Raw genomic sequence first — 27340 nt, forward strand, 5'->3', positions numbered from 1 at the left:
CCCCAATTAATCTGAAGGGAAGTAGAGAAGAGTTGTTGGTGGCTAGAGGGAGCAAATGTGGGAGTCTAGTTCTTCAAAAACTGGGAGAGGCTAGAGCCAAGCCCCTGATGTCAGTGGAACCCGAATGGTTCTGAGCACCTACAGGCAAACCCACCTGGCTGATTTGAGGACACACTGAGTTCTGAACGCTGTTCAGCCTGCTACCTCCTCAAAGGGCAGGTGAGAGACTGAGGCAGCCCCCACACTGGGGAGCAGCTGCGAGAGTGTCTCACACCCACCAGACACAAAGCTTCAGGAATCGGTTTTGTCACCTCCACACAAGTCAGATACGAAGCGTTTGCGGGGTACGTGGCTTGGGTTTTGTTTTTAGTGAGAGGTGATGCACAGGCTGGTAGTTAAGGAGCCTGCAAGCCTGCAGGCCGGGCTCATGTCCAGGCTCCTGCCCCAAGGCCACATGACTTTGGGCAAGTCACTTAACCAGTCTGAACCTCAGTTTCTTCATCTGTAAAATGGAGGTGGCCATACTTCTCACATGGAGCGGTCGTAAGAATTAGATGAAGGAATATATTTAGAGGATTTGGCACGATACCTCACCATAGAAAAGTTTCAATAAATGTGAACCGTTATTGTGTCTGTTCACATTAAATGAAAAAATCTCACATTGCTCCCAGGCCCTTGGCATGATCCACACTGGCTTTCGCCATTGGTGACTCCACTGGTGCCACACAGGGCCCACGGGGAGGAGGGAAGACACTGTGACAGACCTCACTGAGCAGGGGACATCTCATTCTCCCCCTTTGATTTCCCCTCAAGTAACTGCATTTAGAGAGCTGCTGTGAAGCCAAATACCATAAAGGGGCTAAAGCACTTTGAAAAGTATAATCAGGTGGGGCATGGTGGCTCACTCCTGTAACCCCAATGCTTTGGGAGGCTGAGGTGGTGGGAAGACTGCTTGAGGCCAGGAGTCTGAGACCAGCTTGGGCAACATAGCAAGACCCCGTCTCTACAAAAATAATTTTTTTTAATTAGTCAGATGTGGTGGCCTGCACATCCGTAGTCCCAGCTACTTGGGAGGCTAAGGCGAGAGGATGGCTCGAGCCCAGGAGGTCAAGGCTGCAGTGAGCTATGATCGTACTACTGCATTCCAGCCTGGGTCACAGAGCAAGAACTTGTTTGAAAAAAGAAAAAGTATAACCCCCAAAGGAATTTGGGCCAACATCACTATCATCCTGACTAGGGGTAGATATTCTAAAAGACTAGTTAGTGTCCCTAAGCTTTCAGTCAGTCTCATTCCACAGCTGGGGAGACTAAATGATGAGGGAATTAAGCTGGGGCCCCACATGATCCCACTAGCAGTGACTTCCTGCTAGTACATTTGACAGGGACTCTCTCAGGTCTATAGTGGCATTGTTGGGCACCACTGAAAACAGAGCCCTAAGGTGGCCTAAGAATCCTCCAAGGTGAATGGGCCGAAATCAAAGGCCCCAGTGACACCGTCAGTCCACAGTTAAACAAAGCCCAACACCACCTGCAGTTGGGATCGAAAGTCCTGGCTGGCTAGGGGCCCTAACCATTCCTCCCGATGGAGCAAAATGGAAATGAGCCTAAGATAGGTGGTAAGTTCCCTGCTGCTGGAGGCATATAGCCTGGAGGGCCACTTGGTGTGGGGTTGTAGAGGGGATTCAAACGTTAAGTAGTAGCCTGACTTGAACCTTGAGGATTTTGGATCCAGTTGTCCAAAGGAACAAGAAGGATAGCATGTAAATGATGGCACATCATTTACATCACAAAGGGAGGTGGTAGCCTTCCACTTTCTGTGACCTCTGGGAGTAATTACAGGAACTGAGAAAGAAAGTCATCAAGGTCGGGCACGGTGGCTCACACCTGTAATCCCTGCACTTTGGGAGGCCGAGGTAGGTGGATCACCTGAGGTCGGGAGTTTGAGACCAGCCTGCCCAACATGATGAAACCCCATCTCTACTAAAAATACAAAAAATTAGCTGGGCATGGTGCCGCACACCTATAATCCCAGCTACTCAGGAGGCTGAGGCAGGAGAATTGTTTGAACCCGGGAGGCAGATATTGTAGTGAGCCGAGATCACACCACTGTACTCCAGCCTGGGCAACAAGAGGCAAACTCTGTCTCAAAAAAAAAGAAAAGATATTAAGATCCAGAACATAAGGACCCAGAGCTAGGAGATGAATGTGTTATGTGTCTTTGCTCAGCAGAGTGCTTAGCCTCCATGTTTATTCATCTTTAAAGTGGAATTAATCACTCCTGATGAGCCCTGCTTCATGCAGATGTGAAGACGAGGACAGCAAAGCTTTCTTCTTCGGTAATGTAGATATCAAATCTCATTAAACCATGTGGGCTGAGGCATCACCTCTGGGCCGAGCTGCTGGTTCTCATTCATTCCACAAAAATCTCCTGAGGGTCACAGTATGCCTGGACTCAAGGAATTGGACAGACAGGGAGCATCATTTCCAGCTAATTAAACACTACTCCCAGACAGGTCCTGTGTTTGTAGTCTTTGAAATTATTTGAGATCTAAAGCACATTTTCTTTTTCCAATACAAAGCTCCAGTTATATTTATTTCAAAGCATGTTTCAAAAGGTTTGGGGTTTTTCTAAAAACCTGACTTTATAATGTAGATACCTAGGATATAGGAAGAGGGAGGAGAGGTGGGGAGTGCTATCTACAGCCTCTGAATATTTTGTGCAAGTGTAAATTGTACCTTTGAGCAGTTCTCCCCTGGATGTGAGACTTGACTGAGCTCACCCACTTGACATCAAATACAAGAGTTCAGGATGCAGAGTGTTGCTTCATCTCTGAAGGCCAGTGAGCCAAAGGGGAAAAAAAAATGATTTTCTTAAAACTACGGCTGGCTATGTTTGAGCTCCTTCAAAGAAAGGAAAAGGGTGGCTTTGCTGGAGCAACTGAGGTGGGCAGTAAGGGCCTGTGCTGAGGGCTCCCCATCTCCAGCTCCACATGCAGTGAGAGAAGGTTGCAAAGCTTAGTTAGACGAGGGGAATAAAGGTGTCTTCGTCCGTTGTCTGTCTGTCTGTCTGTCTGTCTGTCTGCTGAGTGAAGGCTACAGACCCTATCAAATCTACTCCTTTCTCTTTTCAGAATTCAACCAGACAGTCCAGAGTTCTGGAAATATGACAGACAAAAGCAGTCAGGATCAGCTGCTGTTTCTCTTTCCAGAGTTCAGTCAACAGAGCCAGGGGCCTGGGCAGTCCGATGATGCCTGCTCTGAGCCCACCAACAAGAAGATGCGCCGCAACCGGTTCAAATGGGGGCCCGCGTCCCAGCAAATCTTGTACCAGGCCTACGATCGGCAAAAGAACCCCAGCAAGGAAGAGAGAGAGGCCTTAGTGGAGGAATGCAACAGGTAACACCACCAGAAGCTCACCTGGGCAGGTGGGCAAGTACACAGACCCAGGAACCCTCCCCTCGGTCCTGGGATATTGAGGCACTAGTTATACAGATAAGTGTGGCTAAATCAGAGCTTCTCAAAGTATGTTCCACAGAACCCCAATATCAATTCATTAATCAGTAAGTCTGAGAATCAGCATATGGATACTTCCCCTTAGAGAGTCACAACATATATTAAAGGTTCCGAGAAGCCCTGCAGTCAAGAAACCCACTTAGCTCTGTTGAATTGGTTGTTACCTATGGAATCTTCAGTAGAGTACAAACAACCCCATGAATTATTCTTCCAGGGAAGATACTCTGGAGAATGCTAATTTAAAATATGATACTTGGGAAGTGAAATTGTGTGTTTGACCTCCCTGCAGGCCAGGGTAAAACTTTCCCTTAGCCACAGACTCTAGATCTGGCCTCTACCAATTGTCAGACATGCAGTGGTCCAAAAGGAAACTTGGCAGGAGAGTAAGAATTGGTCAGATCTGTTCAGTCCACTCTGCCCCCGCTGACTCAACAGAGTTCTTTTTACTTGTTAACTACCAGCCAGGCACGGTGGCTCACACTTATAATCCTAGCACTTTGGGAGGCCGAGGCGGGAGGATTGCTTGAGCCCAGGAGTTTGAGACCAGCCTGGGCAACATGGCGAAACCCTATCTCTATTAAAACAAAAAACAAAAAACAAAAAAAAAATGCTGTGTTATTTTATGTATTTATTTTTAAGATGTGGTCTTGCTATGTTGCCCAGCAGATCTTGAACTGGGCTTAAGCGATCCTCCTGCCTTGGCCTCCTAAATAGCTGGGATTACAGGCTCTAGCCACAGGGCCCAGCTATTTTTTTTTTAAACGATTGGAAAGCCTTGGGAAATCTTTTTACTTCATTCCTGCCCTGTTCTCCCTGACTCCAGTATTGACTTTCTAAAACTTCAGCTCTTTGGTCTGGCCAAGGCCTATGTGCGCTTTCTCTGTCTCTGGGCTGGGCTGGCCTTGGCTGTGGGAAGAATGCAGCCGGGGAGGTCAGGCTGGGAAGCAGGGAGGCCTGTATTGCCACTGAGTCCTCAGGCTGTGCTCCGTACCCCGACTAATGAGATGCCTTGCAGCAGCCAGTAGTGTCTAAGAATCTCTTGCACCTGGTTTTGAGTTTTCACCAGCCCTGATAAAGCTAGAGACTGGCCATCTCAATGCACCCTGCTTTGTACCCCACCCAGCCTGCCTTTTGGAGGAGATAAAGCATCTTGCTTCCTGGCACTCTTTCAGGGAGTTCAAGCCCCAAAAGACCAGAAATCCTCTCGAAGTGCTTTGAAGCCACTCAAGACAGAGCCAGCGAAGGGCTTTGCCTTTTGTGTGGTGGGAAGAATGGCTAAATAAGGAAGCCCCATCTGGACCTTCCCCTGGACTGCCTGTCCCCGGCTTGCTCTCTTCTCCTCAAGAGCCACACCAGAGCCTAAGCCCCTGACTCCCAGGGCGGCATAGCCTGCTCTGTCCCTGCGTTCAGGCCCACTTCAGCCATCTTCATCAGATCGCTCCATGGATTGGCCTTTTCTCTGCATAGGCCTCTCCTCCCCAGCCTTCCATTCTGCCCACGGCCCCTTCATACTCCCAACCAAGACTGCTGTGATTGTGTGTTTTTGGCCAAGCACCAACAAGTCCCCCCGCCCCCCTCACTCACCATCTCCCCTCCATCCATTCCCAGGGCAGAATGTTTGCAGCGAGGGGTGTCCCCCTCCAAAGCCCACGGCCTGGGCTCCAACTTGGTCACTGAGGTCCGTGTCTACAACTGGTTTGCAAACCGCAGGAAGGAGGAGGCATTCCGGCAAAAGCTGGCCATGGACGCCTATAGCTCCAACCAGACTCACAGCCTGAACCCTCTGCTCTCCCACGGCTCCCCCCACCACCAGCCCAGCTCCTCTCCTCCAAACAAGCTGTCAGGTAAGCAAAGGTTGGGCCTCACTGCCTCGGCAACCCAACCATCCTGGTTCTTCCCACGGATCTTATCTGGTTTAAGGGTTTTCAGAGAAGCAAACGCTTTTGAGATGATCCTAGGGCCGCTCTCTCATTGCCAGAATATACTCCCCTGGAAATAATGTGTGGCTCTGATCAGTTTCCTCCAACTCCTGGTTCAGCCATTGCCCTGTGAGGGCTCACTCGGCTTCCAGGGAGCCCTTTACCCTATTTGTCTCCTTCCCTCTTCTTCTCCCTGTGTGGCTGCGGACTCAGCAGTCATTCTACACTGAGGAGGCTGCCTTATGGGTGGGCCAGATCCAAACCGCAGGCAAACAGGTCGTGATGGCGCAGCAACTCTCACTGTGTTGGAGGATGGCACTCTGGCCACCTCCTCCATCCCTGGCCATATCCTGCCCCTCGCTCGGTCCGGCTGCCTTATGGGTGGGCCAGATCCAAACCGCAGGCAAACAGGTCGTGATGGCGCGGCAACTCTCACTGTGTTGGAGGATGGCACTCTGGCCACCTCCTCCATCCCTGGCCATATCCTGCCCCTCGCTCGGTCCGGCTGCCTTATGGGTGGGCCAGATCCAAACCGCAGGCAAACAGGTCGTGATGGCGCGGCAACTCTCACTGTGTTGGAGGATGGCACTCTGGCCACCTCCTCCATCCCTGGCCATATCCTGCCCCTCACTCGGTCCGGCTGCCTCAGGAGAAGCTCAGTGGCCTTTGGGGACGGCCACTCTGTTGGTGGCCTCTGCTTGTTGGCTTCCGTGTGTCATCAGGGTTGGTGGGGGTCAGTCACTTGAAATCTTTGCAGCAATGAGTTGGGCAAAACTGACCGAGTACCTGCTCCATCATGCTTGATTGAGTGCTCCTGTGTGCTGGGCCCTGGCCTGGATTAGAATGCCTCTGCTGTGGGCTTTGGGTTTGTCAGGATGGAATCCTACAACCTCCTTGGGGGAAAGCACACCTACATGCTGAGCACTGTGTTAGGCACAGGCTGGGACGGAGCACTTCTTCTGGTCCTTCATTCTTCTGGCAAAGCTGGCTTCCTAGAATTGATGTGCTCACTGGGGTCTGTGTGGTGCCCATGAGGACAAAGTGCAGCAGCCTCCTGCCTGCTCCAAGAAAAGGGCTTGCGAAAGGAAAGCCAAACACTGTTTCTAACTCAGGGGTGATTCTGAAACCTGTTGGCTCCCCTCACCTGTCGGTTGCCCTTCTGATGAGAAAGGCCTGAGGGCTGGGGGCTGACCCAAGTGTTGAGGGGACCAAAGCCACCAAGACAGGCTCAGAGCCATCAGCTGGGTGGTGTACAAGCATTTGTTCCATGCCTGCTGTCCTCTCCCATGGCACTGCCTCTTCTAGGGCCTCTGGGAGCCTGACAGTGCCCAGCATGAAGCTGGGGCCAGTGCTGGGGGTTTCTGTAGGTCCCACTCCCACAGAGGAGAGAGGCTCAGCCACACAGGAAGAAAGTCTTGGTTACTTAAGAGGCAGAGGAGCCCCTAGGCAAAGACTGGCCTGATTGCAGAGTAACTTCGCCCCTTTAGGGAAATTCAAAGCAGGGTTCTGAGGGTTGTGGCAAATGGCACATGGCTGGCACTGAGCAGGACCAGAGCGCTTGCCCACCACAGCGATCCACGGAGCTGAAGCTGGGAGCTGCAGGGGGCGTGGTTGGGGCAAGGGGCATTACTGTGAAGACAATGGCCATTGTGTTGGGACCTGTGATCTCCACACCAAAGTCAGGGAGCCTGGAAGCCAAACAAAGGCCCAGCAGCCTTCTGACAAGCAAGGGCTGTGCTGAGGTCACCACGGGGTCGTGGGTTTAGGCAGCCTGTGTGCTGACAGGAGACCCAGAGAGCTAGGGCTGGAGAGACAGGGAGCAGGTGCTGGAAACCCAGCAGGGAGCTAGGGCTGGAGGGACAGGGAGCAGGTGCTGACAGGAGACCCAGAGAGCTGGGGCTGGAGAGACAGGGAGCAGGGCAGAAAACACAGCCTGTGTACTCCTCTGACTGGAGTCTAGGAAGGGTGTGTCCCATGGGAAGTGGATACTCTGGGGTGCCCCTGAAGTCTGGATCTTTCTTAAAATCTTGTAATGTTAGAATTTGGAGGGAATTTGAAGAAAGGAACTGAGGCCCAGAAAGAGGCAGTGATTTGCCAAAGTGACACAGAGCAATGGTAGCAAAACAAGGACTAGAGCTCAGGCCTGCTGGTTCCCACTCCATACTTTCCCACAGCACTACGATGTGTTGAATGCTTACCAAGTCCTGGGAATATGCTAGTGATGTACGAGCTGCGCGTCCTGCCCTCTGGGAGGTTACTGTCTGGTAGGAAGGATATCGGGTCACTGTCGAGTCCCCAGAACCAGCTGCAGATGGAGGTTTTGTTTGGGGGCTTTTGTGGATCTTTCTGCGGCGTAATAGATCCTATTACTGTTTCTGGAGCAACAGTTATGGGACACTGAATATTATCAGTGGCTGCCTTTCTTCTGTCTTTTTTTTTTTTGAGAGACAGGGTCTACCTCTGTCACCCGAGCTAGAGTGCAGTGGTGCAGTCTTGGCTCACTACAGCCTCGAACTCCTGGTCTCAAGCAGTCCTCCTGCCTTAGCCTCCCAAAGTGCTGGGATTACAGTTGTGAGATTGTGCCCAGCCCTTCTGCTTTAATTTTCACTCTGGGCTCCTCAACATGGTCCTTGTCCCAAGCCCAGGGACTGGCTTCTCTTTCTCTGAGTGTAGTTATGTATCTGGGTTCTAACCAGTAAGGTTATAACTGTGGCTAATTCACATAACTTCTCTGAGTCTGAATTTCCTGCCTACAAAATGGAGATATAGGACCTTCCACACAGGGTGCGTGTGAGGATGAAAGGAGTGAATGTATAAAGACACCTTTCCCGACAACCCATACTACCCTCATTATGACTCTTAACATTAGAGAGGGCTAAACAAGGGCAGTGAGAAGACTGGCAGGCAGCAGAGATCATTTTCTTTTTGATCTCACACACCAGGGCATTCCCCCTAAGAGGCAGTGAGATGTGGCCTGGCCCTGGAACTAGAAACAGAGGTGGCTGCTGTGCTAGTGCCTGAGATGCACGATGCTGGGGTCAAAGACTTGTGTCCCCATCTCAGGCTGCCAGGATGGCGTGTGTGCCATGACAGGGCTCCCGAGTCATGCACTCAGGCAGACAGCAGGCTGGAGCCCAGCATTCAGGGGTGGCTTCTGTCTGTAGAGCCGCATGGCACTCTTCCCACCTCAGTGCCCATAGCCAAGGTAGGGTCACTAACCAAGCCAGAAACGTAACTGTGTGCAGAATACCGAAAAAAAAAAAAGGCCGGGTGCGGTGGCTCACGCCTGTAATCCCAGCACTTTGGGAGGCCGAGGCGGGTGGATCACGAGGTCAGGAGATCGAGGCCATCCTGGCTAACACAGTGAAACCCCGTCTGTACTAAAAATACAAAAAATTAGCCGGGTGTGGTGGCGGGTGCCTGTAGTCCCAGCTACTTGGGAGGCTGAGGCAGGAGAATGGCGTGAACCCAGGAGGCGGAGCTTGCAGGGAGCAGAGATCGCGCCACTGCACTGTAGCCTGGGCGACAGAGCAAGACTCCGTCTCAAAAAAAAAAAAAAACGCTCTGTGGGCTAGGTGTGGTGGCTCACACCTGAAATCCCAGAACTTTGGAAGGCCAAGGCGGGCAGATCACTTGAGGTCAGGAGTTTGAGACCAGCCTGACCAACATGGTGAAACCCCATCTCTACTATAAAAACACAAAAATCAGCTGGGTGTGGTGGCAGGCGCCTGTAATCCCAGCGACTCCGGAGGCTGAGGCAGGAGAATCGCTTGAATCCGGGAGGCGGGAGGCGGAGGTTGCAGTGAGCCGAGATGGGCCACTCCACTCCACTCCAACCTGAGCAACAGAGCAAGACTGTCTAAAAAAAAAAAAAAAGAAAAGAAAAATCTCCATGTTGCTGAGGAGAGCCCAAAATCCACCGTCAGCACTAGCAACCCCAAAGACTGAGCTGGGGGGAACAAGGCCCGAATCCCTCCACACCCACTCTCCACGCTCTCCCCTCTCCAAACACCGGCACCTGAGCCAGGAGGGCTGGCAGCACCTTGGAGACGAAGCTTCCCCAGAACCCTCTTCCTAGAGAGGAAGAGCAGCCTTTCTCTAACAGCACCTTCCCTCCCAGCCATGCTTACCATCCTGTGGCCCACTTGCCCACGATGACCACGGTGTGACCCTAGTCCTGGAATGTCCGGCACAATAGGGGTGGCAGGAGGAGCACTCTGCCTCTGTCAGCGGCTGATTGGTTACAAGATGCCCTACAAACACACTGTCAGCAGAGTCAGCTGTTTCCAGCGTTGCCCCTCCTTGGCTTTACAATCACACACCAGCATGCAGCCAAGGGTTGTCATGGCTTTGTCTCCCTTATGCATGCTTAATTGACAATTAAGTTGGGGCTTTGAACCAGCCTGGCTGCCGCTGCTGGGCCTTCATCTTTCCAGGGAGTGTCACAGGGGCACCCTTTGTTTGCTCTTCTTGGGGGCCTGAAGTTACTGTAGCAGGCTGCAGGCAGCCATTTATCTTCAGCCTGGAAGGCCTTTATCCGCCCCCACCCCCATTCCAGCTCTTGGCCAGCAGGAGCTGTCCCTGGTTATAGGCCCCATGACAGCCCATTCTGAAGCCATTGAGCAGGTCCGGAGTGATGGCCTCTACCTCCCTTCTGGAGATGAATCAAGAGAAAGGCCCCTAAAAGGTCAGAGGGCAGGGCGGCAGCAAGGAGAAGGACTGGTTGGAGCCTGGTGCTTGTATTGATTGGCTCGAGGAGGAGGAGGAGGAAGTTGGCGCGGGATGGAAACTTGGCTAGCCTTGGCCCAAGCCGTGGTATCTGCTGTGTGATCTGTGGCGACCTTGCTCCCTGTACCCTTTGCTCTAGTCGGCAGCAAGCTCACCTGGCCACTACCTTGAGGAGGAGAGGAGGGGTAAAAGGTCTTCATCAGCCTCTGCTCTCCCACTCATGATGTCCTCACTCTTGTGTCACCTTTGAGAGGGAAGTGGGGACTTATTCTCCTGGAAAGAAAGTGAGGCACAAAGAAAAAGAGAAGAGGCCCTGCCAGGAGGACTTTCAGGGGTCCCGAACCATAGCCCCTTCACCAAAGAGGAGACATTTATTTCTGTGGCTGCTGCTCCTCCCTTTCGCTGAACTCTATTCCTCCCTCTCCAAGCCCAGTGGACTTGACTTCCCTGATGTGGCTTAGAGCTTGAAAAACAGAGAATCCTGCCTCCTGCCTCTCGCTCATCCCCCTTCACAGCCCCTCCCAGGTTACCTGAGGGAATCTAACCCTGGGTCTCAGACCAGCCAAACTCTGGGCCAGGGTACCTATGTGAATGCTGTTGTTTTCCCTGGCACTGAATTCTGCAGGACACAAGGAAATCTCCAAAGTGTCCAGTGGCAAAGTAGTGACTCAACGAGAGGAATTCTAATGGCCAGTGTTGATGGAGCACTTCCTTGGTCCCAGGCCCCGGGTCGAGTTCCTCCATGCATCATCTTATGTGACCCACACAACAACCCTGCAGAGTAGGAGCCATCTCTAGTGTCATCTTCATTTTACAATCAAGAGAAGTGAACTATTTAGAATGGAAGGAATGTGCCCAAGTTCATATTCTTAGTAAGCGGTGGGGAGAGGTTTTGAGCTGTTGCACACTGTCCATCTCTTTTTGCTTTATGCAGATGCTAAGAACTTTTCAGGCACTAAACCCAACACAGAGAGAGAGAGAGAGAAAGACACAGACACACACACACACACACACACACACACACACACACACACACACAGCCCCCAGCAGTTCCTTTTCCCACATTCCTACTGTTCCCCTCTAAATGACACTGAGGCTTTGGGAGATCATGGCCAAAGAGGTGGGGTAAGGGTGAGAGTCTCCCATTCTGGGTAGTTTACTGCTTCCTCCCCAACCACTGCCCCTGACCAAGGTGGATTCTGTGCCCTGCCCAGGCAAGAAATCAAAGCCCCCTCTTTCATGACCCCATCCCCATCTGTGTGGGGATTTGAACTGCCCTTGCAGTCGGCACTGTCTGGGCTACTAAATGCCCTAACAACTTAATGAGGCTTCTGAGACAGTGCAAGCACCTCAGCTCACCTCTGGGAGCCCCGCCCCCTCCCTGGGCAGCAGACAGCGGGAGGGGTTTATGAGGGTAGTTGTAAAAATATTCATCTCAGCAGCAAAGTTCCTCATGGTAAATAAGGCCCATTGTCCTTAAGTAGCAGATTATTTCAGTTCAGAAGAGAGACAAATCCTGCCTTGAAATGTCTGCTATTCTAGGAAACACATTCATACTGACTTGAGGTTTAGTGGTGGACATGGGTGGCTCCAGCATTCTCCTTCTTAGGGACTTTATCTGAGTGCCATTTTATCTCTTGAATTTGAAGGTCATTTTATCTTGTGGGTACCACCCCATCGGCTGCCACTAGATCGGGGAAGACAATCAGGATATTAATGAGATTAAGAGGCCTAGCCTTCAGGGTGTTCTGCTGTCAGCCTCCCCCTGATAGGGGACCAGCCCTGGTCTGCATACAAAGAAACCAGGCTGCTGTGCTCGTGGGGCTCCAAGCCTCTGCACAAAGGGGCCAGGAGATACTGGAGTCCTATCACCAAAGGGTCATGCCTAATCCGCGTGAAGGATCCTTAGACGATTCAAGGACTCCTTGCCGCCTCCAGTGAGCTCTGAGGAGGAAGGAAGCTGCCTGCAAGCACACAGCCCTGGCCTGCAGCTTATGGGAGAAGTGCTCTTGGAAACTGTTGAAGGTTTCATGAGAAGCGGCAGGAACTTGGAGAGAATTAGGTATCACAGGTGCAGAGAGAGGCAGAGATCTGTGCAAGGGCCTTTGAAGCTACCTGCTTAATGGAATGGAACAAGATCTGGCTTTATGCCTCTACCTATTTTTTAGGGGGAAGTATAAACACAAATGAAGAGGAGAGAGAGAAATATACATACATATATATGTATTATTTATATATATATACACACACACACACACACACACGCATACATATAGAAGTTATATATATAAAAGGAATGCAGCCCACAAATAAAGTCAGATCAATTAGTCAGTCATGGTTATTATCCTAGCTATTCATAAATTCTCTAGAACAGGGATTGACAAACTTTTTCTGTAAAGAGCCAGATAGTAAATATTAAGTACTTTAAACTATTCAGTTGTAATTACTCAACTGTGCCTTTGTAGCACCAAAGCAGCCATAGACCATAGACATGGAAGTGAATGAACATCACTGTCTTCCAGTCAAACTTTATTTTACGGGGACTGAAATTTAAATTTCATATAATTTTCACATATCATCCTATAGTCTTTAATTGATTTTTTCTCAACTATTTAAAAATGTAAAACCCATTCTTAGCTTGTGGGTCATACAAAAACAGGCTGCTTTGGCCAACAGACCAGTTTGCTGACCCCGCTGTAGGACAATAGTTCTCAAATGTGGCCACACTTTAGAATTACCCGAGGGAGTATCTAAAAATCCCAGTATCCAAGCTGCACCCTGGACCTGTCAGAACGGCTGGGGAGTGGGACTACACATCAGTAGTTAAAACTTTCTAAGTGATACCAATGTGTGGCTAAATTTGAGAACCAGTTCTAAGGTTCTCAAATTTAGCTTCTCAAATGTTAAAGTGCATGCCAATTCCCTGGGGTGGGGGGTGTTAGGATACAGATTCTCATTCTGTAGGCCTGGGGTGAGGCCTGGGTTTCTGCGTTTTCAACAAGTTCCCAGGTGCTGTTGAAGAGGATGGTCTGGGACACACTTTTGAGTACTGGAGTTGGATTAGCAACTAACTCCCCTTTGCCTCCCAACCTGTGTAATTTGCCTCACCATCACCAGCCTTGACATCTAATATGGGGAAATGCTCTTTTAAATCCAGCCGGCACAGTGACAAAATTACAGGCTATGGAGGCAGACCCAAATTCCAACCTTCACTTTGGCACTTACTGCTGTGTGACCTTGGGCAAGTCTCTGGAATCTCTGTGCTTGCCTCTTGAGGTGTGGAGACATCCACTCATGCAGATGCTGGAAGAATTAAATAAGATAATATATATGTAAAACACTCCAGACATAACAGATTCTCATAAATAGTAGCTGTTACCATTCCTTGCAGAGGCTTGGGGGTTGTTTCTTTGTTTTTTTGTTTTTTTAGTTTTTTCCCTCTTTCCTTGTCTTTCTTGGAGGTTTCATTCAACCTTGATTTTTAAAGAATTTGAGTATCTCCAACTAGATATTCATCTTGGTGTTTGCAGCAAACTTAGGCTGGCTTGTTGCAGCACATTGGGTATGAGGCAATCTCCTGCTCTTCCTAGGACTTCTCTGTGACATCCACAAGGCATATTGAGTGCCGTAAGGCATTTAGTACAAATTCAGGAAACAGTGAGGGGAAGCTGGGAAGACCATGGATTGGTGGGGGCAGAGGGGAGGGTCATGACCATGTAGCAGGAGGTCAGGTTCATGATGTTCATGAAGTCGAGATGACCATGAATTTCCTGTAACTAACAGGGCATTTTTCTTTTTTCTTTTTCTTTTAATTTTTTTTTTTTTTTGAGACGGAGTCTCGCTATCTCCCAGGCTGGAGTGCAGTGGCGCGATCTCGGCTCACTGCAAGCTCCGCCTCCCGGGTTCATGCCATTCTCCGGCCTCAGCCTACCGAGTAGCTGGGACTACAGGCGTCCACCACCACGCCCGGCTAATTTTTTGTATTTTTTTTTTTTAGTAGAGACGGGGTTTCACCGTGTTAGCCAGGATGGTCTCCATCTCCTGACCTCGTGATCTGCCCGCCTCGGCCTCCCGAAGTGCTGGGATTACAGCCGTGAGCCACCGCGCCCGGCCATTTTTCTTTTTTAATTAAAGGAGGTGTGAGTACACCTCTCATGTGTATTGCTTGTTAGTAATTAGCCCTGGGAACCTGCCAGGTAGAGGGGTGTGGGATGTTCCTGGTGGAGGCTGCATCTGGGAAGCTTAATGGCCCCAAACTTCAGGCGAAGGAGCATTTAAGAAGGAGAAGGTGCACACAGCCCCACGGTGAGCAAAGGGAAACCTCAGAGCTCCCAAGGGCTGATTTTCTGGAAACCACTTCCCTCAACCTGTGAGCATGCATCTGCTTCAGGTACCTTCCTGTTACCCTATGCTCCAGCTTCAGCAGCCTCCGCAATAGCACACTTGTGTGAGTTCAGCCACTGAGGAATCAACTGGCAAGGGGGGACTCGATGCTTCCAATGCTTTGGGGAAGTCAAGAGTCAGTTTTCTCAGGACTTGTACTCTGCATGTTCTTCCTAAGTTGGAGAAACACCTTGCAGATGGTCTTTAGCATGTAGACTTTCCCAAGGGAAGCCTACCTGAGCCAAGGTGAGCTGGTTATGGCCAGTCCCTTCTCAGGACCGGATTCAGATGTGTGTGTCTGGGTAGCCAAGTATAGCACCCAAATCAGGCTTGGCTTGGGTTGTGGTTCTGTCACTATCCGGCAGTGTGACCTTAAGTTATTAGCTTCTCTGTCCCAATACCTATCCCCTTAGGGGTGCGATGAGGCTTAAATATGATCAGACACACCCAGTGCCAAGCACAGTGCCTGGCAAGGAAGGTTAGCTGCCATTACAGTATTATTGAATTGACTCAGAAACTTCAGGGTGTTGAGAGAACGGAAGAGCTTGGGTTCTCCCTGGGTTCTTGACAAGGGTCTTACCTTGTAGTTTCAATCGGGAAGGATTTCCCTTTCCATGAACCCTGCTTGTCGTTTGAAACATCAGAAACAATGAACTAAGTATTGGCAAGATCTGTGGTTCTCAAATCTCTCTCCAGACCACATAAAAATCATCCAGGGAGCTCATTAAAAACAGACATGGCTCCCTCCACCCACGCACACCTTTGGAGTCAGAATTGAGAGATGAGGGGTTCACAGGCATAAGAACTTTCGACAAAAGCCCTAAGAGATTCACCTAGAGTCCCAGCTACTTGTGAGGCTAAGGTAGCAGGGTCACTTGAACCCAGGAGTTTGAGGCTGAAGTGAGCTATGGCAGTTGGGTTGTAGACAACAAGGAACACAGGCTGCTTATTTTTGTCTCCTTCTATAAAACACCTTGAGATAAATTAAGCACTTTGTGCCCATTGGCGCCACTGCAGTACAGCCCGGGTGACAGAGTGAGACCCTGTCTCTGAAAAAAAAAAAAAAGAGAGAGAGATTTGGATGCATAGTCAGGGTTGACATTACTAGGCCAGATGGAGCAGGAGAGTTCTGAAGGGGTTGAAGGTAATCCTCATGGCCCCTTGCTGAAATGGGAAAAGAGAAGCAGCCGGGGTGAGGGGCCTTGGACTAGGATTCAGGAGATCAGAGCCACCAATGAGCAAGGGTGACCTTGGGTGAATCATTTAACTTCCTGGGAATTCTGGCAAATGAGGGTGTGGGATGAGGGCCTTTCCACTCTGACAGGCTATTATTTGAAGACTGTGTGTGGCATCCAGTCTTGGGGCCCAGGACTCCGCAGCTTGAAGTGCAGAGGGAGGCTTGCCATTGTGGTATTTTATTGTGAAACTCATCATCGTCTCTCTCTCCTTCTCTCCCTCACTCCCTCGCTCCTTCCCCATTTCAGGAACTGTGTGCTGTTAGAAGCCTTCCACCTTTATTAGGGATCATTAGAGCTTTACAACACCAGCAGATTGGGTGGGGCCAGTCACAATAAACAGATTTATAATGGGTATAAACGAGACACCTATAACTGCTAGAGGTTAACACTTTGAGGGCTTCTGAATAGCAGCTGGCATGCCCATGCCTTCTGGCCCTGTCCACTGCAGGGTACCTCTTCCTGCTTGGCACCCATTGGACTGGATTGGCAGTGAAGTCTATGCGAGTTCTTGTTCAGCAAGAGTGGAAAACCCTTAAACAACATCTCCTATTTGTGTAACATCAGTTTGCACGATGGGCACAAAAGTGCTTAATTTATCTCAAGGTGTTTTATGGATGGAGACAGAAATGAGCGGCCTTTCTTCTTCATTGTCTACAACCCTACAGCCAGGGGAACTAGAGGGTTTGCATCCCTACCTGTAAACTTTAATCTCACCATGAAGAAGAAGGTCCCTGAAGTCTCTGAACACCTTGCTCTGTATGTATGTATTCTGAGTGGCAGAATTGTGGGCCGTACCAACATCTGAGCCTGAGGTAGCTTTCTTCACCATTGTGTCTCCAGCCCATAGCCCTGTGCCTGGCACACGGTAGACACTCCATATATTTGTGAAATAAAGATATCTATTATAGAAGGCTTCCTGTCAAAGCATATGCAGAAACCCCCTGTTTTATAAATTTGGTATTCAGTTTAAGAATTAAACTGAGCCTAGGATTAGTTTTGTTTTATATAGCATATATGTGCTATATAATTATATATATGTATATATAAAGGCATATTTTCTCTTCTCTAGAAACAATGTCACCCAGCTTCAACCCTATTAACACTGCTTAAGTATACAGTTCACAAATTAATGTCAACATTTAATGTTACCAGAAAGTTTTCAAAGAACGTATCATGAGTTTCTCCCTAATGTTCTACTAGTAAACTAGTCTACTCATTTAATTTAGTTCTACTAGTTACTTTAATGTTCTACTACTTTTATTCGTTTTAAAATCTCTTACCAGGATCCCTAGGGCAAGAAAAGAGCAAGAACGTCTCCTCTTGTGTTTCCATTGAGCAAAATGAGGTCTAGAAAAGGGACTGGACTACTGCAAATCAATTATCTGGACAGACAGAAACAAAACTGCCCTGCTCTGGGCAGCCATCAGGTCTCTGGTGGTGCTCCCTGAGCACTTGGCTGGTGCTCCTATCTCAGTGCCCAACACCTGGTGTTGCTTGGGACGAGCCTCCTTGGGCCTGCCGGTGATCGGCAGCTATCTGTCATGATGATGGTGATGATGATGGTGATAATGATACTGATGGAGATGCCCTCTGTGACAGTGATGAAGAGGCTGGGATCTGGCCAGGCAAATCCCTATCACAAGGCAGCTCTGACACTTGCCAGACCTCAAAGGATCTTCTCCCTGGGTATCATCTCCCAGTATGGTCTTTGTTATGAATAGGCTGTGGTGGAAAACCTCTCTTTTCTAAGGCAATTTTATTAGCCCTTCAGTCACAATACAGATGTCTGTTTATAGGACCTTACTTTTGTGTGGACACCCAGTGGCTCAGTCTGCTGATGGCTTTATAGCCTTTCTCCCTTTGCCCAGACCCACTGGGAGCATCACCATTCTCCTTGTCCGCTAAGCCTAGAGGCCTTTGTTGCAGCCATATTATGTCTGCCTGCAAAGGCAGCTGCTCAGAAAATACCAGACCCCGGGAGCCAGACTGCAGAAGGGCACTCTGTGTCCCCACAGCCTTTAGGCCTAACGATGTCCACCATTAACCCTTCTTAGTTTTACCCTAGTTTCTTTGGAGAAAGGGGCATTTAAGTTATTCATGTTGCCACAGTAAATTCCCATTAATTGACTCTTCTCCTTATCCCCAAATCAACCCAGTGGCCCCCAAACTCAGTTCTTCAAATGTGAAACTGCCCAAGTCTATCAATACTGTTTCTTCAATTTTGATGATATTTTAATCTCTCTCTCCTCTTCTCTTACTCCTCTTTCTTCCTCCTTAAAAAGAATGCTTGCCTCTCCTTGCCCACGGAAAAACAGGGAGGGGAGGCCAAAGCAGAAGGACTACTTGAGCCCAGGAGTTTGAGACTACCCTGGGCAACATAGACCCCCCCCATCTCTTCAAAATAATAATAATAATAATAATATTATTAATAAATTAGCCAGGCATGGTGGCATGTGCCTGTAGTCTCAACTATTTTGGGGGGCTGAGGTGGGAGGATTCCTTGAGCCCAGGAGTTCAGGGCTGCAGTGAGCTGTGATTGCGCCACCACAGTTCAGCCTGGGTGACAGAGCTAGAGCTTGCCTCAAAAAAGAAAAGAAAAACTGGGAGATTTAGAGGATAAATGGACATACTCCAGTCACTTCACCACCACTCAACTCAACAGTCTAAAGGTGAAAGTGATGTGGAGTCATCAGTCAGAGTTTAAGCATAGGTTATTCACTCATCATTTACTCCTTCAATAAATGTTTACTGAATGCTTAGCATGACTCTGCCAAGAAGAAAATGGAGAATACAGACAAGGTCCTGCCCTCATGGGGCTTACATTACAGTGAGGGATGCAGCCAAGGAACAAGTAAACAAACCTGCAAAATCATTTCAAGCTATTAGTGGGTCATGATGGGGAGGCTCTACATATCTGGAGCCCATTTGGGGCTTAGGAGGAAGAGGGAGAAGGGTCAGCTTTGGAATACCACGGACTTGCTGGGAGACCCCCTAGCAAGGAGCGGTGCAAACAACCTTGTCCTCTCCGAACCTCAGTTTTCCACTCTGTCAAATGGGTGCTTGTGACACATTGAGAAGCAGATGGGTGTAACATACTCTCAGATGTGAGGACTGCCCAAGTTATCAAGTGCCAGGCTGGTTCCTTTTACCTACAGCAGCAATCTTCAGGCTGAAGTATTCGTTGCAAACTGCCTGATGTTTGCCTGCAGAAACTGCCACTCTAGTAAGGATGAGGTGTGGTGGCCCAGGTAGACCTTGTGGGGGAGGACACACAGAGTTTCTGTTGGTCTTCTACCTCCCCATATGTGCAATTTTTTCAAGTGCACCATGCATGTTAGCTTCTGTTCTCAGCCAAGGTGCTTTTGATGAAAGATTTTTTTTTTCTTTTCTTGGTTACATTTGCTTTGATTTTTTTTTTAAATAAGAAAACCAGTTTGTGGGCTTCCCTTAAGTATCACTCAACTTTTACTCCTTGAGTCAAGAATGTTTACTGTCCCTGCAGGCCTGTCTGTATTTCTCCTCTTATGAATTGAGCTCCTAACTAAGCCATGTTAGGTAGAAAGGGATCCGGGATTGAAACCAGCCCAGCATTTAAATTGCTTTCATCTTGCATCAGCTTTTTCTTCCACATTTGCAGATTTTTAATCTTCTAAACTCTTTGCAAACATGAATCTTTATCCTCTCAGAGGAGGAAATAATAAGAACTAGCAAAAGTCCTGTGCTACAAACAAGGAAACTGAGGCAGCAATGCTAACTCATTCGAAAGCTTTCATTTCTGGAGTTCTCAATTTCAAGCCAGGGAATTGTTCACATTCTTTTCTTCCAAATGGGCCTCTCAGAAGTTCACCAGACGGAATCATTTGTCTCTCTGCCTCTGTCCTTAAGAAAAGTAAAGTGTTTAGGGAGAAGGTAGAGTTATCAGGACACAGTACTGGGTCCATCAAGCCTGGCCCAGTCTCTCCCTGTCATCTCCCCAACATAATGATTTGGCTTCATAGAAAAGATGGCTGTGTCTACTCATAATTTATGAACAATGAACATAGTTATTACCTTTTGGAAGAGCTTTCTCCTTCGCATGCTCTCTCCTGCCTGAGTTTAAATTCCCAGTTTCTAGACCCAACAGGGCTGGGCTGCACTCTGCATGAGGTTAGAAACACAGGGGAAGAATGTGTGTGACAGAGCCCCAGCCAGTTGAGTAATGTTTACTCTGTTGGTGGCTGGGACGCTCACTTACGCTGGCAGAGGTCCACCAGCCGGAGGAACATTCCTGCATTATCAGGGATGGGAGGTTGGCTCTGAAATGTCAAGGGTGAAAGGCATCCCACCAGATTCTGGGTGCAGCTCACAGACTTCAGTGAAAGGAACCCCCAGGCTTCAGTGCCAAAAGCCACATCGTGGGCAAGCTGAGCCCCACATTGCCCAGGAATCCCCACTTTCCTCATTTCTTCTTACTAAAAGAACAATTCTGGTCCTGTTTTCTTGGTTGACATTGCTCTTCTGTTTACCCAGCAGAACCAGTGCATCTCTGACATTATTTTATTCATTCATTATTCTGGCTTGTGAAGAAGGAATATCTGTGTGCCCCTTTCACAGACAAAAATGCCAAGGCTCAAAAGTTAACTGACCCAGAATCATCAGAGAGTTATGGCAGAGAGAGAGAGAGAGAGAGAGAGAGTGAGAGAGAGAGAGAGAGAGAGATTGTTAAAGTGTCTAGAGGCTGGTGCCCAGTTGATCTCTGGAATCATGGAATTGGGGTCTCAGCTGTTTCTTGAAGCTCTTAGAGCTGAATTAAATCGCCAGGGGCTCTATGAGCTGTAGCTCTAAGGCGCTGAAGCACAGGTTTCTGCAAAGTCTCTGGTGAATGGCACCCTGAGCAGCTCCTCTCTGGGGTCCTCCTGTAAGGCAGTCATGTTTGTCTTTGAACACACAGGCACAGTAGGGTCTATATAACCTGACATATGCAGCCTAAAAATCACCAGAGTTTGCTAAGCCATGTGATAAGAACCACAGGGCTTATGGGAAAAACAGGATTAAAAACACAACACTTGAGGCCGGGCGCAGTGGCTCATGCCTTCAATCCCAGCACTTTGGGAGGCTGAGGCGGGCGGATCACTTGAGGTCAGGAGTTTGAGACCAGCCTGGCCAACACGGTGAAACTCTGTCTCTACCAAAAATACAAAAATTTAGCTGAGCATGGTGGTGGGTGCCTGTAGTTCCAGCTACTCAGGAGGCTGAGGCAGGAGAATCACTTGAGCCCGGGAGGCGAAGGTTGCCGTGAGCCGAGATTACGCCACTGTACTCCAGACTAGGTGACAGAATGAGACTCTGTCTCTGAAATAAACTTTTTTAAAAAGCACAACACTTGAAAACTTCCTCAGCGACACATTTTTTTTGTTTTGAGATGGAGTCTTGCTCTGGTCACTCAGGCTGGAGTGCAGTGGCACGATCTCAGCTCACTGCAACCTCTGCCTCCCAGGTTCAAGCAATTCTCCTGCCTTAGCTTCCTGAGTAGTGGGGATTACACCACTATGCCTAGCTAATGCGCGTACCACCATACCCAGCTAATTTTTGTATTTTTAGTAGAGACAGGGTTTCACCATGTTGGCCAGGCTAGTCTCGAACTCCTGACCTCAAGTGATCCACCTGCCTCGGCCTCCCAAAGTGCTGGGATTACAGGCGTGAGCCACTGTGCCCGGCCAACACATTTTTAAAAGATAAGAATCCAATAAAAAGATTACCAGAGTTTTATACCCGTTAAATAGTTAAGAAATATATCAATGCTATATAATAGTAAATATGGCAAGTTTGCCTAGGGAAGTGGGCATCAGAAGGGCTGCGGGTTGTGAGTTACTGTGAAGCAGTGGAGAAAGGGTTATCTGAAATGGGAAGGAAAAGATGTGACTCCATATTGCACGGATGTGTCTTACCAGCGCACACAGTGGACCGAGGCGGCTGGTGGATGTTTGAGGTGCGCATATGTACACGCAGGAGCATTGTTAGTGTTCTCCTATGTGGTTCCATTCAGCTGGATGCAGGCTTCTGAATTCACTAAGTGTTTTCCAGATGTGAAATTGACATTACACTCAAATTATCCCCAATATGTCAATATAATTGGAACAGATTTACACTTTCACTACAATAAATACACAACTGACTGTATTTTCTACTTCTGCTAGACGTGATGCTCCTTGTCTGGGGCATGGGTGCTCAAAGCTGCTGGGGTTTCATTCCTTCAGTCAATAAATATGCACAGTACCAGGCAGTCTGCTAGGCTATAAGGATGCAACAAGTAAAGACTCATCTCTTTCTTTAAGAGGCAGAGAAAAGTAAACATATCATCAGCGTGCATGCAGGGTGACTGACTCCTGCCGTAAGTCTCTGTCTAGTGCATGTAAAATACAAAGGAAGGAGCAGCCATCTCCCAGGATGAATCAAGAAGAGCTTCACAGGGGGGTGACATGTGACACGAGATGCTTTCCAGGCAGAGGAAACAGCAAAGGTGCAGAGGCAGGAGATGGTCAGGCCATTTGAGAAATGCATTAAGATTGTGGTGAGAGATAATGCAAATAAAACAGACGAATCACAAAGGCCCAGTTCTGCCAGTCTCAGGTGTTGGGGCTTTTCTGGAAAGCAGTGAGGAGCCATCAGATGTTTCCAAGCAGAGCAGAGGCATGGTGTGACTTTGTTTTAGAAAGATACCCCAGGCTGCAGCAGTGTGAAAGGACCCTAGAGACGGTGCTGGCACAGGAAGGCAGAGCAAGGATGCTGGCTTCTTGGAACCATGCACCTGTGCCATGCCTTTGGCACTTCTGACCAGTCATATTGGATAGAAACCGAATGATCTGCGTCTGTATCCAGGAATAGCCCAACACCCATGATGCTGATGCCTAGGAATAGAGGAAAGTAGATGATCTACTCACCAGGGCCTCAGGGATGTCTCAATTCCACCTTGGATGGCTTTTGCTGCTGGACACACTTGCTGTGGTTCATAGAGCCAACAATGGGGATGGGGCCAATGAGTGGCTTGAGCTAGGAAGTAAGTGGAAGGTGAATGGCTACCATCTGCCACTGTCATTTCTCCTATGGGTCCTCTGTGGCTATTAACCTGGCATCTTTGGTTAATCAATATTAAACCAGAGCCCTTGTCATATGTTCACTTTAAGAACTTGCATTGGTGAAAGAAGAAGGGAAGATGCTATTCCATTTCTTAATGCTTCCTAACACAGTGCCTGGCACATGGTAGGTGCTCAATAAAGTGGCATGACCTCAGCCTTCCTAAAAATGTCTTTTAAACAAAGACAGTGCCAAAGTAGGAGGAATTGACATGTTTTCAGCAACTGTTATGTGCCCAGCATGGTCTGGGTATTTGGACATCCATTAACTCATTCCGTTCTCTTCCCAATCACCTGACAGATGGATATTGTTAACAGTAAGGAACTGAAGCTCAGGGAGGTTAAGTAACTTCCCAAGATCACACAGGTCTTACAGGGTAGAGCCAAGATTTAAACCCAGGTCACCTGGCTCCAGAGCCTACACACTTTGCACTTATTTTTGTTCTCACTTCAAGTGCTCTTCTGAGTTTTTGAAATATAGGAGGACTGGCCTCTCCTTCCTCTAACAAGAGCACCTATTTTTGGTGTACACCTTGTGATGCGCCCCCACCCCACCCCCTCATAAGATGGCTGGCTGATTACAGCCACCCTCTCAGGGGCCAGTGATTGCCACATTCTTGGTGAGAGGAGCATCGTGGGAACACCTGCAGGTGGATCTGGGGCTGATGAGCAGCCTTGTGCCTGGCTCCCATCACACTGCTGTGACAATGGCCCCCTCCCCACAGTGGGCCGTCCTCTGGCTTATAGATGAGGAAGCTGGTGCTCACCCAAGAAATTGATAGCAGAGCTGAGATTAAAACAGGGATCCCCCAGTTTCCAGCCAGGCCTCTATCACTTAACCAGGGGCTTTTAAAGGAACGTTCAAAGGTCTAGGCTCATCTGTCTTTTGACAGAGCAGCTCCACCGTTATATTTCTTATATAATAAAGTTTTGTTGGGGAGAAAACAAAGTGTAAAAACCACAGCAGCCTTGGAATATGCTGCCTGGATTCTAACAAATGGCTCTTGAGTCTCTCCTGACATGCTCCCTTGTAAAGAAGCCTTTTGTTTCCTGCGGAAATCCTTGGTTAATTATTTTTAAATAAATAATTGCGTAGCCTTTGGTAGGGGAGAAGCCTCCTTGTGACCCATATTTGATCATCAGAGGGCTGGCCCTTTTCCGTCAGCCAAATTAAATAGGCTAAATCCAGAGACTGTTTGACTTGAGACTGAATCGATGATGGGGACAGGCTGGGAGGTGAAAACACACCTGACTCCCAGCGTTATCACCACTCTCTCAGGAGCAGAGCCTCTCGGGGAGGTAAATAGCTGGTTAGGGAGTCAGAGAAAGCAGGAGAAAAACAGGGTGAAGTCCAGTTCCTCCAAAAGAACAGAGCAGGAGGGCAGCGGCTAGACCTCTTTCCCAAGTTGCTTCCAGGGCAAAGCATCAGTGGTTCTGCCAGGGTAGGATTCTTTGGAAACTGTTCTCTATGGAAAGATGATTCCATTCAGTGTTTAGAATCTGTCCTAAGCCATCTAGAATTCTAGGAGCTTAGGGCAAATATCTTGGGGTCCATTCCTATACCAGCTTCCTCCCCACAGCATCCCCACCCATAGTTGCCATTTATATGGCATTTTGCAAGAAACTGTATAGATGTTACCTCTAATCCAAAAAGAGTCCTGTTGAGGAGGCATTCTCTCCATTTTTCTAGAGGAAACAAAGGCACAGAGAGGGAAAGTAATTTTCCCATGATCACAGATCTATTAAGAGCAGCATCAGAATTTGAACCTGAGTTGGTTTAGCTGCAGAGTCCATAGTCTTCCCACTGCCCCTCCTTGATAGAAAATTCTTCCTGTTATTTATTTGAAATCTGCCTCCCTGTTTTCCATTGAACCTAGCTCTGCCTTCAGAGCTCATAAGGTTCAAATCTCTTTCTTCTTTCATGTAACAACACTTTGAACTGTTGGAAGCATCCTGCTGGGAACTGGGTGGCAGATATGAAGAAAGAAGGCCTCATTTAATCCAATGGGATGGCATCGATGGCAAACAGGAGACGTGGGGGCTGCAAATAGGTGCACAGGAGGACAGGGGCCTGGGCACCGGCTGTTGACTTGGGGAGCTGAACGCTGTTCCTCCTTTTAACTTCATGATTTCTGTCCTTCCCAAAAAATGTAGTGCCTTAAACCAATACACCAATGCCAGCGCCATCCCACTGTCACCACCACCCCCACTAGCAGCTCCTTGATTCAAAGAATGGGGAAAATGGCCAATAGAAAAACTCATAGAGCAAGCATCAAGCCACTACATACTCAGACAAGTTGCTCTTGAAGGTTAGAACCCAGCTTTAGCATTTGTTTTGTTTATTTCCCCAGCCCTCTTAAGCTCTAGGTCATATCGGCCTTGGGTAAAGTCCTTAGGAAGATCCAAGGAAAACTGGCTTGGGGCTCATCTAGTCTCATCTTGGTAAGCTTCATCTTAGTGAATTAGAGGCAGATTATGACACTGATTATGGCAGTGTGCCTGGCCCCTGGGGGAACTTTGTAGCCTCCTCTGGAAGGTGGGGCTCTAGCTAGGGCAGGGGGTGGGTGGATGAAAGAGCAACAACAGAATCAGTGTGCAGGGATGGTTCATCTTGGGAAACTGGGCAAAGGAAGACGTGCAGCCAAAGGGTTGGTCCACTTATCCAGATGATTCCATGCCTAGAGCGTTTGGTCTCTGCAGGACAGGGTCCTCCAAACCTTTTTGTCAAATCCAAAGCAAAAAACAAGAACACTGTCTTTCTAAGCACTGAGCTTAGGGGTGAGATGCCCCATGTACCCCCAACCTTGTCCTTGACTGTTTCATGGGCACATCAAGCAGGATTTCCATCTGCAACCTGGACCCAGGCGTTCTTTTAGCTTCCTTCAGTTGCCTGATCTCTGTCCAGAACTTTTCTTTCTGGACCTGTCTGAACAGGTCCAGAACTGTTCAGACCTCCATTTTGGTTCCCGAGCAAGAGGGAGGGTCAGAGCAGTGAGGTTGTAAACATGTTTGGTTCTACCCTTCCCCTGCAGAGCAAACTCCAGTGGTTTACTAAACATCCACATCTGCCTGTGTGTGGTGCTGCCTGCCCCACCTCCCAGCAGACACACCTTTCCCTGTGCCCTGGAAGGCAGCCAAATGGGACCCCCAGCAAAAGAATGTGAGTTCTACAGCCTAGCTCCTAGACGCAGCCTCATCCCTGTCCTGCTCTGCCTGTGTCCGTGCCCCTGACCTCTTGGGCCTGGCCACAAAGGTGGTACACAGAGACTGATGCCTAAGCTACGGCTCTTTCAAGGGTCACTGGACAAGGGCTTCTTCTTCGTCACGTGGGTCTACTTAGACTTTGCAGCACCACGAGAGATGCCAGAGAAACATTTCTAGAAGGCATTTTAAAGAATAAAAAATACTCCAGCCAGTAACAGAAGGCTAGTCTCAACCCCCAAATCCTCAAAGAACTGTGCGGAAGCAATAACAAACAGAATCCATCCAGTCATTCATTCATTTATTCGTCAGAAGTTTACCGAGTGGCTATTCAGTGCCAAGGCACTGGGGATACATCAGTGAACAAAACAAACGAGATAAAAATTTCCTGCCCTCATGGCGCTTACATTCTAGAATTAAATAGAGAACATGCCATATTTACCCTGGAGAAAAGCAGCCGATATTTCTTGTGGGTGGACAGGGGAGGAGAAAGCAACTTTATTTTCTTATTACCCACCCTTCAAAACAAGAGGTGCCGAGTCATTGTTCCAGGGCCCTGGTGGCACTAATGTTCCCTATTGGGTTTGTGTTGTTTTGCAGGAGTGCGCTACAGCCAGCAGGGAAACAATGAGGTCACTTCCTCCTCAACAATCAGTCACCATGGCAACAGCGCCATGGTGACCAGCCAGTCAGTTTTACAGCAAGTCTCCCCAGCCAGCCTGGACCCAGGCCACAATCTCCTCTCACCTGATGGTAAAATGGTGAGTACACCTGGGCCATTGTCGCTCTGGAGCTGATAAGATAAGAGGCAAAACAAACATAACTTCTCACAAGGCCTGCCTCAAACAATGAACCATTGTAGCCCCATAGGGGAAAATGAGGGCTGTCCAGAGTTGGAAAGGAGAGGTAGTGCTGGTGACCCAGCCTTTGGCGGGTAGAAGAGGTGTTCGGTTTGAACCCAGCCAATAAATCTGACAGAGTTCTGCTCTCTTTTTATTGATTGAATGCCTCATAAAGGAGCAAGCCCGGTGGGACACTGTTTGTTTTGGGGCTTGCCAATGACATTTGTGTTGATAAAATGTTCATTCATCCCTCCCCCCAAGGCCTCCAAAGCCAATTTTTTAACTTAGAGAGCACCTCACTTTGACATAAGCCCCCTCTGCCTCCTTACCATCCCCTCAGTACTGACAAGAAGAGTCATTAGCAAGTCAGGATGTAGTGGATAGGAGGCGATGGGGAGAAGCTT

General features: G+C 48.7%; 1 protein-coding gene across 4 annotated transcripts in view; it reads left to right on the top strand.

The window, feature by feature from the left end:
• Positions 1–27340, top strand: part of HNF1B (HNF1 homeobox B) — a 59369-nt gene that overhangs the window by 8835 nt on the left and 23194 nt on the right. For 2 of the 4 annotated variants that reach the window (XM_004041863.5, XM_019028568.4), the window contains exons 3-5: positions 3210–3396; positions 5122–5357; positions 26695–26855. In XM_004041863.5, the coding sequence (XP_004041911.1) occupies positions 3210–3396; positions 5122–5357; positions 26695–26855 (584 nt within the window). Of the gene's footprint in view, positions 1–3131; positions 3397–5121; positions 5358–26694; positions 26856–27340 lie in introns of all 4 variants that reach the window. The other 2 variants (XM_063706502.1, XM_004041864.5) reach the window with 1 other exon arrangement.

Source organism: Gorilla gorilla, chromosome 4 (assembly GCF_029281585.2).
Source record: "Gorilla gorilla gorilla isolate KB3781 chromosome 4, NHGRI_mGorGor1-v2.1_pri, whole genome shotgun sequence".
Classification (NCBI taxonomy): domain Eukaryota; kingdom Metazoa; phylum Chordata; class Mammalia; order Primates; family Hominidae; genus Gorilla; species Gorilla gorilla.